Source organism: Xyrauchen texanus, unplaced genomic scaffold, assembly GCF_025860055.1.
Source record: "Xyrauchen texanus isolate HMW12.3.18 unplaced genomic scaffold, RBS_HiC_50CHRs HiC_scaffold_102, whole genome shotgun sequence".
In the NCBI taxonomy this organism is placed as follows: domain Eukaryota; kingdom Metazoa; phylum Chordata; class Actinopteri; order Cypriniformes; family Catostomidae; genus Xyrauchen; species Xyrauchen texanus.
In genome coordinates, this window is record NW_026265344.1 from 57,058 (window position 1) to 75,000 (window position 17,943).

The 17,943-nt window shown below is 37.5% G+C and overlaps 1 protein-coding gene across 1 annotated transcript in view; it reads left to right on the plus strand.

Annotated features, from left to right (window-relative positions):
- LOC127641541 (septin-9-like) overlaps window positions 1–16,490 on the plus strand; it is a gene marked incomplete at its 5' end in the record, with an annotated part of 68,790 nt that extends 52,300 nt beyond the window's left edge. The window contains 5 exons of the mRNA XM_052124567.1: window positions 3,393–3,593; window positions 10,831–10,959; window positions 11,181–11,262; window positions 11,423–11,560; window positions 16,364–16,490. Coding sequence (XP_051980527.1) covers window positions 3,393–3,593; window positions 10,831–10,959; window positions 11,181–11,262; window positions 11,423–11,560; window positions 16,364–16,490 — 677 coding nt within the window. The remainder of the gene's footprint in view (window positions 1–3,392; window positions 3,594–10,830; window positions 10,960–11,180; window positions 11,263–11,422; window positions 11,561–16,363) is intronic.
- Window positions 16,491–17,943: the final 1,453 nt, after the last annotated feature.

Here is a 17,943-nt window from a genome sequence, read left to right on the forward strand (position 1 = left end):
CAGGTTTGGCGAAACAAATGAATGCACAGTGAATGCTCTTTTTCTAGAGCTGCATGGGGCGGATTCAAATATCCCATCCGTTGAAACTAGTGCTGCACATTAAGCTCTCAACAGACTAGAGAGACTTTGCATAATGAGGCCTCCCAGTAGCTCTGTGTTGAGTTTCACATGAAAAACTTTGAATAATAACATTCCAGAACACCTTTCCTTCTCTTGTTGTATGCATGTTGTAGATGTTATTTTATATAGTTGACCCTTTTCTTGATGTATGCTACTGTGTTTTGATTAGGTTTGCCTGTTTATTCAAGAGCTATAATACAAATGAGATGATCGTGAACGTTTACTTTGGAGGGTAAAATTCACAACAAAATGTAATGTAGGAGGGTTTTAAACAAAGTTTTTGAAAACAACTTGGATAGGCTCTGAAAACACACATATGTGCTATTGGACTTTTGACTCCAAAACGTATCCTTACTGGGAAGTTGTCAAAAGGGTTGCATATCATTGTGACCACTAGCCTTGGCCTCCCCTATATTTTATTTGTTACAGATAATTATATATTGGTTTTATACCTTTATTGATAGTGGAGAAAGATGGCTCAGAGATTACTTTTAAATACACCCTCAGGTCAGACTTTTTGTAAAGCCCAATGTACTTTTTCAGTCTGTGCATTCATCAACTTGTATTTACCCAGGTGGTGGATTTTGGGGTGGCTACCAAGCAGTGGAATGTGAAAGAGAATGTGATTGACCTTCCTGAATGGAAAGGAGGAGGGGACACAAACCGTTTTAATGTCTGAAAGGGAATGAGTAACTGAGGAAGTGGTGTGACCATTAGAGGTCAAAGCTAGGTGTGTCTCCTAACTGGATACAGTATAACTGCAGTATAAACAGTGTGGTGGGAAAGTATGAATCCCTATTCATACAGCTTGTTCATATGACTAGTCGGGAAAAAGATGATTGCTGGCATGACTAACAGGCTGCATGCCTGCCAGCTCTTCGTAAAAAAAAAACTGAACTATCATCAGTCTGAGCAGAGAGATCTAGTTCAGTTTTTCTTTGGTGTTACCATTAATCAAAAATAAGATGCCTGAACACTGAAGAAGTCACTCCTAATTAAGGTAAGTGGGAGAGTGTTGTTAGGGGGTACAATGAGTTCCCCGTGTCCTTTTCCATACTAATAGGGGTTTTGTTTGTTTTTTGCTTTGTGGGGTTGTATTCCATGGAATGCTAACAAAAGGAAACTGAGTGCATACTTGTCAGCAAGTTTGTACAAGGAGGTGTTTAATTAGACCGGATTGAATAACAGAATTGATTTCATGAGGAATGATGATAATAGTAGGGCAACAACTAATAGATACGATCGCTAATGACATAATTGACACAAATTTCATTATCAATTCTTCGTATATGTGCGTCGTGCACAGAGAAGCACCATCAGTGACGTTACTGTACACACTTGCATGCAGAAACTCATTATAGAAATGTCTGAAATGAGAGCAGAAAGCAGAAAAAACAACTTGTGTTGTCCGACACATGGTATCACTTTGAACGCAAGTGAAGATCAAGCCACCTTGTTAACACTTATATTTGCTTTAGGTTTTTTTTTTTTTTTTTTTGTGGTATTGCTTTGCTACATCGAAACTGTGGGCAAACAGTTGTTGTTGTTTTATTTATTTTTTTGTGAAAAACTGCATCCTATTTATACTGTAGTTTTTATATATTAAACAATTTTTCACAATAAATAAAAACAAAATACTGGAAATCACATTTTGCCTTTTTTATTTGTTTAATCGATCACTTGAATAATTGACTGATTAATCATTCAACAAAATAAATATTAGTTGCAGCACTAAGATAATAGTGTTACCTAAGAATTATTATAACAAAATAATTTGGGTGGTTGGCTTTGTCCTTTTGTCTTTACACTTTTCTTATTCTCTCAGAAGCCCTCCTTCAACCGCTTTTATCACCATCCAGATGAGACATGCAAATATATTTTGTTCTCACTGGTTCAGTCTTGCCGCCTTGTCAACTGTGATCACATTTACTGTTCAAAACAAGTTTCTGTCCAGATGGTTGCCCTGGCTTACCTGCAATGCAATGTAATGTAATGTAACAATCAAGGTTTGAGTCTCTTGAGAAGAGTTGATCTTTTGTAAAGTGAGGAATCCAGAGGCTGTGGGTTTGTTGGCTGGGTGCCCCGACAGTGCAGAGAGGAACCTTCAGGCATTCTTAATATCTGTGGGCCCTGAGAGCTGCCAGTGGGTCAAGTTACTGCGTTTGAGAGTGTTAAACGCATTTTCTACTGGAAGGACCCACTGATCCTTGGGGCTGCAAGCTTTGTGATGGGGGCCACTGAATAGCTGCTCTTTCAACAGTGAGGGTTTGTTGAATTCTGTTTAGCTTTGTGGAACAGCCCATTAAAGAGGATGTTGTGTTTTGACAAGATTTTCTTGCATCTTCTACCTGAATTAATAAAGTTGTGCAAAAATCCAATCAAATTCATCCAACATTACTGTGGATTGTCAGATTGTTGTCATCAAAATGTAACGTTATTTTGGTTAGCCAGAACTTTGTCTTGTCTGTTAGTGTCGTTTAAATCAAAACAAGAGGATCTCATCACTGAATGGTCTCACACAAAGGAAGTGGCCTTTTTTCATTAAGGAAGCTGGTGGAAATTTCTGTTGTAGAGATCCGGTTTTTCTTATCTAGTTCTTGTGAAGTCCTATTTGAATGTCCCATGTAATATGATCTTGCTGCATAGAGGTAAATCTGAAAGTAAAATTTGAAACCACAAAGCAAAATGTTTTTTGCTTGAAATTCATGTTGAGACGTTGAGATTAGTAGTGATTATCCACACGTACGATAAGTGAAATGTGCTTGGGTGTTCTGAAAATAGTGGCACAATGTAAAAAAAAATAAATGTCTTAAATGCTTGGTTTTTATGCAAAATATGATTTCATATTTTTTTGTATTGATTTGGGGTTTAATGACTGACATTTCTTTGAGCGGTTTCATGAGAATTACCATTAGAGACTGTCTTGCTCTTAAGTAGTGTCAGTAGATGTTGTGGAGATGGGCTCTTTAACAAGATGGATGCATTTGAAGCGGGATGAGAATATTTTTGGCCGAACAGCAACCCTCAAATAAATGGATATTTATTTAAATTGACAAATCAAAATGTTTTGGCTGGCTTCAGGCTGGAGAAGAATCTCATGTTTATTATGCCAACAGTCCAGCTGTGTAGAAGCAGTCACCCTATAAAACAACCTGTACTGTAAATACTGTTGACTGTTGTAGATTATGTATGAGGTTTTAAATCAATATGGCATAATTTTACTTGCTTGATTTGCATCAGGCACTCATCGCATCATCTTTTCTTGTCTGCAGGATCTGAGGTCATTTTGAGCAGCAGCAGCAGTAGCGGCAGCAGTAGCATCATGGCAGAATCTGTTATATCAGAGATGCCTCCAGCCAGGTGTCTTGATAAGCCCAGCGTGGACTTCAGCTATGTGGGCATCGATGCCATCCTGGAGCAGATGAGGAGGAAGGCCATGAAACAGGGCTTTGAGCTCAACATCATGGTTGTGGGTAAGTGTACTGCTAAGATGGACCAACCTCTTAGCACATGTGATTGATGTTCATACATATGTACTACATTGCAAAGGTAAAAAAAACACAATTACTACATGTTAAGTCTAGGGCTTGGAAAATGTACAGTGCACACTTATTATTTTCCTGCTTCGCATGTCCCGGGCATAATAACACTGGAGTGGATATACTGTACGGACAATTGCGACTTCATCCGCAGGCGGTGAGCCAGGTGTGAGAGAGATACGAGCAAGCTGACGTGTATCTTTGCATCTCCCAAAAACTCTCATTCACTGTGACCCGTGTCAAAAGCAAAACAGTGTGAGAGAGACAGCGTTTGCATGAAGACTGAAGGCAGCTAGAGATAATATTAGTTTAGAGTTTGATTTTAAACTTCAGCTAATTAAATTTTGGTTGTCAATATGTTTTAGATCTCCATATATAATGTCTAATGGCAATGTACACCTTAAGTTTATCTTGCCAATAAAGCTTTATATTAATTTAATCTGCCCATCTGATGCCATAATAAAGAAAAAGTCAGCTGGGAAAATATATATGTATATATATGTATGTATGTATGTGTGTATGTGTGTATATGTGTGTGTGTGTTTAAATGGTTTACTGTTTTCTGAGGTTAAAGAATAATCTAATGATCTGCTACTGGAGAGGTAGGCTTTTCATGTTTCTCATAATAGCTTTATAAGTTTACTATTTCCTTTCTGCATCTGACGAGTGCATTTTATTTTAATGAGATTTTGTTCCATTTTTTTCTCCACAATGGAAATTTTTATTATAGATTTGTTTTGTTCTGTAATTTAAGCATTTTAAGGATGTGGGGAGACACATCCCCACATCCTTTTTTTTTTTTTAAAGAAAGTGAGAGTGCCATAATTTATTGGGAAGCATTTAATTGCTTCAACCTTTTAATAAAGCAAGTTTATGGTAATCAAAGCTTCAATTTTCTATAACACTTCTAAACCACACACCTACGCAATGCTGTACTCAAATAAATGCCAACAGTTGGGCTAAGTGTAGTTCCATGTGCATTTGTATGTTTGTCCTTTTGTTGGTGTGTTTTTGTGGTATTTGCTTATGAGTGTTATTGTATGGCTTATGAGACGTGCTATTGTAACATGAGTTTATACAGTATTTTTAAACAATTAGATGAAATGTGCTAATGAGATTAATTAGACTCACCTTTAGCAAAGTGTAAAATGACACATTCACTGTGCCACAAATGAGGGTTAATTTAGTAATTGTAATTAAACTGACTGTCACTGAACTGACATTTTCATTGATCAAATGACCACTCCGGTGCTCTGAAGCTGCTATTCAGTGTAAGCTGAAATGGTAATAAGCAATTCTTGGCAATCCACATATTTGAGGAGACGCAAGATTTTTCTCTTTGTCGTGATGGCCTTAATGTGAAGAACTAATTAAAGTAACAGCAGTATGTTAAAACCCAACTTAACTAGTACTTGGAAGCAGACATGTATCAGCTTTGTTCTATGACACTAGCATGTATTGTATATATATATATATATATATATATATATATATATATATATATATATATATATATATATATATATATATATATAATATATATATTTTTTTTTTTTTCTGACAAATGTGAATACCCAAAATTCCCCGCAAGGGTGCAGTTTGTGGATGCTAGGGCTTTGCTATGTGGTTGTTAAGGTGTTCTGTGTGTGTTTAGTGCTGCTATGCAGTTCCTAGGGTATTCTGGGAGGATGCTTGGGTGTTGCTGATTGCAAGGGTGTTCTGGGTGGTTTCTTATTAAGTCAATAGAGCCTACCTCAAGTCTCTGACACTCTGCTTAAGGTCCCTCCATCAATGTAAGTCTGAGTTTTATTGATTATTTATGTATTTGTTATTTCCTCTGGTCAAATTGAAAGTACATTTATTTTGGCTAGCACAGTCACTTACCTGGTGAAGGTGTGTGTGTATCGTCTATTTTCAATCCCAGCGGCTTTTGAATGTGGCTCGTCAAATCAGATTTTAGAAGTGGAAGTTTAATGTGGTTTTCAACTTTTCATTATTTAGGATGAAGTTGTTCAAATCATAAGGTTTGCTCATTAAATGGGTTACATTTAGGTGGAGTTGGAGTGAAGAGTAAGGAAATAAGAATGATCTGCATTTAATAATATGGCACAGAAGACAGGGAAAAGCTTTAGCTGAGTACCATTGTGTAAACTAAGGTGATTAAACTTAAATCACATTTAGTTTTAGGTAATAAAGTTTCATTTAAAACTATTAGACATTTTGGAAACTGGTGTTATTTTTCGGTTTCATCTTTAGCTTCCCAGATGATTCATGTACACGGTCCTTGTATTAAAATCCTAAAATGATTGATGTGGTGTTTAAGAGAGGAACTAATTATATGCCTCGTTAAAGACGGCAGAATGAACCTGGTGTCCTTGTGCCAGGCTGCAGCTGTTCGCTCACATGTGGCTCCTTTGGTCAGTGTGGCCATACTTGCTGTTGACTTAATCAGATCAGAGAGAGACAACCCTCGGTTTCACACTGTAAACCTCCCATTTTTGTTCCAAGTAACATTAACAAATGAAAAGTCCATTGCAAATAAAATACACTTCAAGTGTAGATTACATTGTAGCATATAATGGGAGCTATCTAGCTTTGATGTGTTGCATCGCACGATTCAGCATGACACTCATCCATAAAAAAAAAAGAAGAAAAAAAAAGAAAAAAAGAGTTCCTCACATTTCATTTTTATGGCATCTGTATTTGGTTGTCTATTAGCTGAAGATGATTTGCCACTCTTCCAAAGGGCTTTAGTACAGCTCTTAATTTGTTCCCATTGATCTACGCTTCACTTTTCCTTAGATGCCATTGATCAGTATATCACAGTCACATAAGGGAACACATGATGCCACAGTTATAGTTTCTTTTAAGGGCTACTGATTTTGTCCTATGGGTTCCAATATATAAAGTCATCCTGGCCCCATTTACTTGTGTCCCAGAAGTTATTTATCACAGAGAGCTGTTTGGATGACAGGGTGTCTAGAGAGAGAGAGAGAACTGCTCCTGTGCAGAAAGGAAAAGGCCCTATTACTACAGCGTGACGAGCCCACGAGTGACTGATGTAAATTAGCAGAGGTTAACCCTCTGGGGTCGACGGACGCGCCGGCGCGTCCGGCTGGATATTTTCGTCATTACAGCGGAAACAACTTAAAATACTCCATCATTTTTGGGTGTACAGATAAGTGTAAGACATCATTAGAAACTATAAAGGGTCTACTTTTATTTGTGTACATTGTGTACATTACACAATAACAACAAAACCGTGTGCTTTTGTAATATAAAGAAAATAAAAAGGGTGAGCTTTCAGCTGTCTCTGTGATCACAAGCAGATTTCAGAAATGCGCCACAAAAATGAACTGAAACTCTGCAAATACTTATGACACAAACATGAAACACATGTCTAAAGAAAGCTTAAAATGTCTACTTTTAAATAAAACAATTCAAATTTAAAACAAATATTCTCCTGCAATGTAATCTGTATGAAACTAAGCGATGTTTGTATTTTGAAGAGAGAGACTTGATCCAGAAGAGGATACAATTTCGGACGTAATTTCGTTTTCATTAGCTGACATGCTATTTTATATAAACGTATATATTTTACTAGTGGGACTGTTTCCAGACAGGATTCAAAGTATTGACATTTGAAATATGTCCTAATAGGCAAGTTTTAGTTACATTTGAAATGCTGTTTCGGCTAAAGCAGGCATTTACATTGTATGCTGTATGATATAAATATGATATGTAATATGATATAAAAATATGAATGTTTAGATTATATTTTAATGCGTTTATGCTGCCTCGTTATCATCAACTAAGCTTGTGCTTGCAAATATGTGTTGAGGTTAAATGAGTAAAATGCACTTTTAAATATGCCCATATTAGAAAATCAGCATATATAATGTTTTCTGAAGGATCATGTGACACTGAAGACTGCAGTAATGATGCTGAAAATTCAGCTTTGATCACAAATTGCATTTTTACAATATATTTAAATAGAAAACTGTTCTTTTTAAATTGTAAAAAGAGTTCACAATATCACTGTTTTTACTGTATTTTGGATCAAATAAATGCAGCCTTGGTGAGCAGAAGAGACTTCTTTTAACGGTAGTGTAGGTCTAAAATTAAGTAAAGTCTTTATGTAAAGAAAATGTATAGTCAGGCTTTTAACTTAACTTGATTTTGATCATTAAGTCTCCTCACATTCATTCTCTTTGTCACATTCCTCATTGATTGGCACAGAGGAGTGGTCTTTTTTTTTTTTTTTTTTTTTTTTTTTATCTTCAGGTGTGAATCACATAAATATTCGTGATGGTTAACGCTTCCTCGCATATAACATTTCAACACTAAAATTGTCTTACAAAAGTTCAATTACTATCTTGTTTTGTATGAATGAGTGATCGGGATGGTTTTCACATCATTTTGTAGCAAAAAGTCTAGGCTACAAGATCCAGTTCTCAAAAGTCTTGTGGACAAATGTTTAGTATGTGTTATGGCCTTATTTCAGTGACTTACATTTTTTGTTTTTTTTTCAAAACCACGCATAAACGTTATTTTCTCAAAAATACAAACATGTACACACATGTTGCTCACATATTATTGTAGCCCAGTTTGTGCTGAATACAGTGTAATCAGACTTTAGCCATTAATGTGTTTTTAAGCAAATGAAAAAAGCACAGATGTCAAGGCATGTTAAAAATTCTCCAGGGCCCAAAACACCCTCAAACCCCAGAGGGTTAAAAAGAACCACAACTCAAGAACTTCCGTTAGAGAGAGCCGGAGGAATGTTGGCTTCAGTCAAGCCACAGGACAGCCAGCGAGGAAGGAACGCTCGTGATCTGCAGATGAATAAGATCTATTTTGACCCCCTGATGGGAAAATGCTTATCTGCTGATTGTAGGGGTGTGTTGCATGACCACATAAGTAACTTTGTCACGGAAATGTTATATATCACAATACTCTGCGTGCACAATTATTAGGTAAATTGTATTCCTCCGGATTAAATTTATTGTTGATCAAACGCAATGCTCTGTCAATTCAAAATGTTATTGAACCTCAAACCTCTTTCTCAGGGGAATATATAAGTGTGCACAATTATTAGGCAACCATTAGTGTGCACAATTATTAGGCAAATAAATTACAAAAATAATTTCTACCAACTCAACTGTTTATTCTAAATTGTTTTAAAGTGCAACAAATAGGTAACACAAAATGACAATTAAATAAAATGTTTGGCCATTCAAAAATATTCAGTGACCAATAGAGCCACTATTCTTTTCAATAACTGTCATGAGCCTTCCATCCATGGAGTCTGTCAGTTTCTTGATCTGTTCACGATCAACTTTTGCTGAAGCAGCAGCCACAGCCTCCCAAATGCTGTTCAAAGAGGTGTATTGTCTTCCCTCAATGTAAATCTCACATTTCAGAAGGGCCCACAAGTAGGATTTAAGTCAGGTGAGGAAGGGGCCAAGTCATTATTTGGGCATATTTGTGGAGTTCTTGGATGCATGTGAGAGCATTGTCCTGCATAAAGATTATGACCTTCTTAAATGCTGAGGACTTCTTCCTGTACCACTGCTTGAAGGAAGTACTTTACAGAAACTGGGAGTAGGGTTTGGAGTTGTTTCAGTCCATTTTCAACTCAAAAAGGTCCAACTACCTTATACTTAATGATAGCAGCGCATACCAGTACCCCTCCTCCACCTTGCTGGCGCCTGACTCAAAGTACCCTGTGTCCATTTATTGATCCAGTCACGGGCCCATCCATCTGGTCCATCAAGAGTCACTAATTTCATCAGTCCATAAAACCTTTGAAAAATCTGTCTTCAGGTATTTCTTTGCCCAATCTTTACGCTTCAACTTGTGAATCATATTCAGTTGTGGTCGTGTTTCAGCCTTCTTGAACTTGGACATGTCTCTGTGCACCTTGAACTTCTGGACACTCCAGGTAGGTTGCAGTTCTGGAAAATGGTAGCATTGGAGGATAGTAGGTTCCTGGTAGCTTCATGTTTAATTCTTCTCAATTCTTTTGCAGTTCATTTGTGCCTTTTCTTCTCCATGCGTTTTTTTTTTTTGCACCCAGTTGACTATTCGCAGCAAATCGTTTGATTTTTCCGGTGGTCACACCTCAATAATTTAGCTATTTCCATAGCGTTAAAACCATCTGAGAGGCAATTTAAAAATTTTGACTTTTCAGTGTCAGTTAAATCTCTTTTTTGGCCCATTTTTACCTGAGGGAATGAAGCTGCCTAATAATTATGCACACCTTGATATAAGGCGTCAGTCGCTTTAGCCACACCCTCCATCATTACACAAATACATATCACCTGAAAATTATTGAATCCAATAAGCATTCAAGTTTATATGGTTTGGAGTTGGAAAATGTGCATGGAAATAATAAGATCAGAATACTCACTTGCCTAATAATTGTGCATGCAGTGTAAAGTAATTTTTACTTGATATAAAACAATTATACAATATTGCAATATGTTATATATTGCTTAAACATGTAGTATAAGCTCATTTTGAACTTGAGAGGGCAAACCAAAAGATAAGATTATATATAAATTAATTGTTGTCATCTTTTGAACGATCTCAATTATCGATTCTTTAAATCCCCAGATTGGTTGTTCACGTTTAAAGTTTACTTCAGTTTTGCTTGTGTTAATTACTATATCTTTTAACATAAATAGCCTTTGAAATTCATAGTTTGGGCCCTGTTGTTATTGTGTGGAGCGGTAGTGTAGCGGTTAGCGTGCTGCGCTACGAACCTGGTGACCGGAGTTCGATTCCCGCTCATGGCCAACACCAGTGACGATTATTTGAACCGGTCCTGGGCCTCCCCTAGGTTGACTCAGCCTAAAATGAGTACCTGGTGCGGTTTGTAAAACATTGCCACTGGGGATGCCACACGGTTGGCCGTGGTGGCACCCACCCCCTTGTGTACTGTTCCGGCCTTCATAGGTGCTCGCTAACAGCACTTGCCCCTAGTGTGTGTGTGTGTGTGTGTGTGTGTGTGTGTGTGTGTGTGTGTGTGTGTGTGTGTGTGTGATGTACCATGTTAGAAGATTCACTGTATGAATGACAGTATTTGAGAATTTATGTAAACAAAATGGACATTATATTATTTATTTGTTTGTAATGATAATTTGTATTGTTTTGTATATTTGTACAGGGCAGAGTGGATTGGGAAAGTCCACTTTGATGAACACGCTCTTCAAGTCCAAGGTGAGCCGCAAGTCTGTCCTGGGCACTGCTGAAGAAAAGATCCCCAAAACCATCGAGATCAAGTCCATTAGTCATGGTAAAGCTGCATATCCGGACCCATTTTCTACATGACCATCCTTTTTTAATGCGTCATTTAGACAAATACAGCCTTTCACCCATTGTAAAGTTAGAGATTCTCAGTGAAATTAAAATGTCTCTAAACTGCCAATAGAAGTCAATCAAGTCCTAACTATCAAGCTTAAGTGGACATGTAGTATTTAATGCTTAAATAATTATCATCCTCTCTCTTACACGCAGACATCGAAGAGAAAGGAGTTAGAATGAAGCTGACAGTCATAGACACACCAGGATTTGGGGACCAGATCAACAATGAGAACTGGTTAGTAGCATATCTGTTTTTCACCTCCAGGCACTTTTCCATGTTCAGTATGGGTTTTGTTTACGGCTGCCCAGTGTTGACTTGATTTAATGTCCTTAATATATAAATAATGATACATTTATTTATTTCTCAGTTTTTAATTTTCAACTCTTTCCATCAGTTGGCAGCCCATTATGAAGTTTATCAATGACCAGTATGAGCAGTACTTGCAGGAAGAGATCAATATTGACAGGAAGAAGAGGATTCCAGACTCACGAGTTCACTGCTGCATATACTTCATCCCACCAACAGGACACTGGTCAGTGAACGCATTAACATGCTCCATCAAACATTGGCTTTATGGAATGTAGTGTAGAGTTTTTAGAAGTTTATTGTGCATGTCTATAGTTGCATACATGTGATAATCTATGTACATTTGAAACTGTAACATTCTTCATTTGCCTAAACACAATACGCTTAGAACCAGAGAGGATTGGCAAATTGCTGTGGGATGTTTGAATACTCTGTGTGCAGATTACTCTAAAGGCAGCATGATCGCTACTGTACTCCTTGTGCTTATATTTTAGATATGGAACTTGTCTGTCTATGTATATACACTTGCAATTCCATCATTACATTTTCATACCTTTTCTGTTTTAGCATTAGAAAAGGATAGTGTAGTGTCTGTCTCTAGCAAAGATCTGGTTACGGTTAGGGTATCGTAGTGTACTTTGTTGTTTGTGCTACAAAATAACTTCAGCTCTGTTAAATTAGTGATGCACAAGAACACATTTTCTTGTGTTGGCCTGCTTATTCCTTTTATTTAAAGGGAAAACTGTCTGGAAAACAACTGTGGGGAATGTCACTACCTTATGTGTCCTCCAGAGGGCAGTACTGTTCCACTTGTAGAATTATGACATTATTCAATTATTTCTCCAGAAAATACCCATTAAAGTATAAACTGCTATGCTGCTTTCTTCAGTTCTCATCAGCTTTTCATCACACCTACTGTTTGAGGTTTTATTTCCTCCATGGTGATAAAAACTTGAAAATTCTCCCTAAAATTCAAATGGATCACATCAGTCTTGAGATCTGCATGTCACAATATCAAGGGAGTCCGGTTGTTGCATGCTTGCATGCCAGAGAGCAGAGTAGATCATTAGCGCAAGCTGGTTCCATTACATTCGTGCAAAAGCTTTAATCGCACTGCAAAAATAATGCTGTGCAAATGAGAAGAGTTTAGCTGCATGCAAGATTATCATAAAATCTACATTTACATTTACATTTATGCATTTGGCAGACGCTTTTATCCAAAGGGACTTACAGAGCCCTTCTTACAGGGACAATCCCCCTGGAGCAACCTGGAGTTAAGTGCCTTGCTCAAGGACACAATGGTGGTGGCTGTGGGGATCGAACCAACGACCTTCTGATTACCAGTTTACCAGTACTTTGGTTTAGACCACTACACCACCACCTCTCCAATCTACATCGAGAGCCCTAAATTTCACTTGGTTGGCCGCCAAGACATTTTCAGTGGGAGAACCTTGGCATTACTCTCTCCCTCATATCTGCGACCCAGTCCCAATAGACCTGCCACACACATTTGGGTCACGACCAACCAGTTGAGAAACAGTGGAGTAAAGGGTACCACACATTTGAACAAGGTAGAGCTGCACGATTAATCGTTAAAAGATCTCGATCAAGGGCAGAATTTAGCACTAGGCAAATGTAGGCATCCGCCTAGGGCCCCCAGAAGCCAAACCGCCTTTTTTTTTTTTTTTTTTTTTTTACTGTATACTATGTTGCAAGTTACTAGTTAAGCTACATTGTTGCTAGTTCAGTTTGTTTTAAATTTGTGGAGAGAGACATTTTTAACGCAATCGAACTTCGTAAAGCAGGGCTAGTCAACTGGAGACCCGCGGGCCAAATCTGGCCTGTTAATCATCTTTGTCTGGCCCTCCGATCTGAAATGCCACTCTGTGCAAAACTCCGTGTTCATAGGCACGAGCCACAGCAATGAGTGGAGAGTTTAGCAATGCTCAATGGCGCATGCAACAGCCATCATCGGTTTTGCGGACCGGAGCACGTGTTTAAGCTTTTCTGGCGATAGTTTAGTTAAACTGCTTTGCTAAATATGGATTGCACTGTTGTATCAATCAAATGTATTTATATTAAAACTGCTTGGTTGTGTGGAGTGTGGTCAAATCTACAGATGGAAAATTAGTTGCAACCAAAATATTGTCAGCACATCTTGGGCAAAAAAAAAAAAAAATTATTTTGAAAAGGGATCATTCAATAATGTGAAACTGAACCTGCAAATATTCAGATTATATTTGGTTCTGTACAGTTGTGAGTCAGCCCTCTCAGCCATTTTTGCCAATGATTACCTACACAAATATCTGGCTCCTGCACTGGCTATTGTGTGCAAATTAAGTCAAGAGATAAACCGCAGCAGCGGTGTTACAGCATATTCTGCTATACATGTTCAGGGGAAACTTTCAACGTTGGGAAACCAGACTTTTAAGTATTACATTTTGTAAATGCAATGATTGGAGTTGTTCAGTTGAAGGGGGCACCAAACTGTGAATCCTGAATAAAACAGATTGGTGAATTCACGTTTACACATTAAGTTCCACTCATGAAAGTAGCTACATGGTTAGCTAGTTATCTTTAAGCACGTTATTATGGAAATAAAACTTAACACCACACTGGAGCGTGCTCTGCTGGAAAAACTACGTTATGACACCAATTCAAGCATTGTTTTCTGCATTATATGTCCTGAAAAAAAACTTTTCATATCCGCGCATACTGGTAAACTCATATGCCGATACCGATATATTGGTAATAAATCGGTCGGGCACTAGTTGTATCCAAAAAAAAAATACAAAAATAATATATATTTACCATATTTAGTGGTCTGTTTTGAAGTTTGTCTTTGATAAAGCAGCAGTGTGTATTCCTTGTTTTCAGGACTTTGTTGAACGTGTCTGCAGTATTTCTGGTGGACTGCATGGTATTTTCTAGTGGATTTCAGAATAATATATACATATATCTTCCCATACGCACATGCACAGATATTCTCACAGAGGTCTAGAACTGCATTATGAAAGATTCTGTCTCTGCAGAGTGAATATTAGGAGTGCTCTGGTCTAACTGGTAAAAGCAGACCACCTGAATAGTCTAGACCAAAATATTGAGGAGTATGAAATGCAAAAATTATAGTCAAGGGACCAATGAGGGTCTAACAACTAAAGGAATATTGGGTAGCACTTTATTTTACAGTACTGTTCTACATTTTTCATACTATATAATCACAACAACTACAGTAATTACTAGGTACTAACCCTAACCCATATTAAGTCCATGCAGTTACCTAATATTACTCCATATTTTCTTGGGTAAATACACTGCAAGTACACTGAAAGTACATGACTATAAAATAAAGTTTAACCGATTATTGTTATTAATCTGCTAAATAAATGGCATATCTTAATTTTATGTTTATTTGTATTTTAAATGCTGAAACATATTAGGGGGACTATTGTGGTGACTAGGTGGTATGTGGCCTGAAAAGTTTGAAAACCACTGCTTGAGACCATTTAGCTTTTTTAGAATACAATTAAGAAACCGAACCCAACATTAGGCCATCCATCCATATCATAAACTTCCATCCATATCATAAACATCCATCATCCGTCCATATCATAATTTTATATTTATTTGCATTTAAAATGCTTAAAATATTAGGTGGACTAGATGACAAATGCTGGGCATACATGGTGCGAGTTTTGACACTCAAGAAGTTGTGAGTCCCAGCACACTTTACATGTAAATTTTTCTGATAATCTTGCAGATTGAGTGGTGCACAACATGTTTTTACAACCTGGTGAATTCTGAAGCAATTGCATGATTTTTTTTATCATTGTAAAACAATGCCAGATGAGATTTTAATTCCTTGTGGCAATTAAGAAAAAAAAAAAAAAAAAAACACATATGTTAACAGATGTGTTAACTGAAAACTCTCCATTTGCAGATGAAAAAAATATTTTTTATTATTTTTTTTTTTTTTTGCATTGGCTGATATATATTATTAATGCTGTCAGATATTTGACAGAAGTTTCGTATCACTTCTCACATGTACTCTGTTGTGAAACGTCAATTGGAGTCCAGGCAGAGTCGTCGGGGATTCGTCAATCGTAAAATGTCTTGTAATGTGTTCACCCCTGTCGCGGATTCGTAATGTAATTTGAAAACGCTACTTCAGTGACAAGACAGAGTTTTGTAATATGAACGGTACCACGATCCGACGACATGTAGTGTGTAGGAGACATAAGCCGCTCGGCTCTGCTCGTAATGCCTCCCATGATCTGAGCAGTGACCACGTGAGCACCAACAATTTCTAAGCTATTTCTCCTGACAGGAAAAAAAAAAAAAAAACAGTCGGGAGCTCACACATCAGGCGTATATGCTCCGCCTAAGTGGTACAGGGCCTGAACATTTCAAGAATTTTGAACACTTCTGACCATTTCTCCTTTTTATAATACATTCTGTTAAGAAACGGAGGCCATCCATCCATCCTTTCAAGACACCCCCCACCCTGTTTGGACTCAATATGCTGATGCCCCTGGAGTGTGTATCACAGGCCTTTTTGTGGCCTGCTGTGAATGACTAACTGTGTCATATCCAGCATTGCATATGTCCGTGGTTTGAGTGTGGTTCTCAGCAGTTGCAGACCGTCTTTGAACTGCTCCGCTAATTAGAGTCAAACAGTGAGCCATAGATACTGCAGACTAGGTCAGCTGCACAGTCACACTAGCAGGAGATCTGTTCTGATCTAAAACACTACATCTATTTGCCTATTCCCTTATGTTTTTGCTTTGCTTCCTTTCATATTTCTATGAAATCGAAGTTGTCTTTTAAAGAATTGCCTGGATGAACTTTGAACATTGCCATCCCCAGCCATCTTCAGTGCATAAGAAATTGTCACATCTCAGAGCTTGTATATTTTTGGAAGAACCCTCTGATGGTGGTTAATTCTTAGTCGTGTTTATAGTCATATGTTTCGCTGTAGTGTTGTATAAGTTTTTTTGAAATGCATTACATCCAGATCTCCTTTCCCTAGTCTTAGGCCTTTGGATGTGGAGTTTATGAGACGTCTCAGCAAGGTGGTGAACATTGTTCCTGTCATTGCTAAAGCTGATACCCTAACTCTGGAGGAGAGGGATTTCTTCAAGCAGAAGGTGAGCTAAAGTTTGACTTGAAATGTAATGCTTGTTACTGATCTTCTCCAGAGAGAAAGTTAAGTGATACCATACTTAAAATAATGTAATGGTTCACCAAAAATTGTAAAAAATGTTTTTTAAAGAATCTTCATGTAGCTCTTTTCTATAAAAAGGCAGTTCATAATGACTAATGTTCCTTTTTGAGTTTTACTGAAATTAAAAGTTTTTAAGATACCATATGGAATTGGAATGACATGATGGTTAGTGAGCCCCAGTGGAATATTGTGAATACCACGGACCAATGCATTGAGGTGTAGAAGAACTGGTTTATGCTGTCATGTTCTAGATGTAGTTGGCAAACCAAACCAATTCTCTTTCATAAGAGATTTCCAACATTACAGATGGTGTCTCTAAAGCTTCTGCAGATACACTGCTGACCTGTGAATATACTAATGCAGTTTTATTTATTTGGAACAATATGAGGGTAAATGATCCAATTATTTTAATTTTTCGGTCAACGATCTCTTTTAAATACAAGTCACAAAAGAATAGTTTGTTTACGTGTTTTAGAGAGCTGTTCTGAGTCTGAGATGACATTGGGTATGATAAAGTGTAGTTAAGCAACATCTGTTCTAGGGTTGTTAGCTGCATTTCACATAGCAGTAAAGAGCGCTCGCCAACCTCAATGGCTCCTTGTGCTTTTGCTGGCGTGACTCTTACTGGAAGGAAACATACCACTTGGAACACAGACGTGGTTCTCTCTTCTGTTTTGGAAACCGCTCCAAGCTTTCTCCTACCAGATTTAAGAAGTGCTGTCCAATACTACTTATGCCTCTCTAGCTAATAAGGGACAGCATGTCAAAGCTACTTTTACTTTCAGGGACCTCCAGGGTCTAGTCCTTCTGAAAAGTTTTACATTTGAGGTAGTGTAGGCTCACTTGCTGATGTGACAACAGTGGAACACTGTGACTTCACTTCCAGTATTGCAGTGTATAGGCCTGTTAAAAGCATTCATAAAGACTGGTATTCTCAACAACTCCCCTAAGACTATGCAAGATGGAGAGAAAAATTCTGACTAATGATTGTTATTTTGACTTAAATGTTATTGACATGGACAGTCCAGATGGAAATATGTGAAGGAGTTTTAAACTGAAATGCCTCTCAGAATTACTTTGCTTTTGAGTGTTTATTCAATACATACGGTGGCCCCAAAAGTAATTTGGACACACTTAAACATGCATGAATTGCGATACATTTGAAACAAAAGATCAATGCAAATGGAATCTGCAAACAAATTGTGTTAGAGCTTCTCTCAGAACTAACCTCACCTTTACTAACCTCACTAACCCACCTTTTATAAGCCATATTTTGGGAAAAAAAATTTAACCGCAGATATCAAGATGATTTTCCATGGCAAGGCATATATAAAGTCAGTTCCCCTCAAGTTCATGGGTGTCCTAGCAGAGTAGCCACAGGTGTA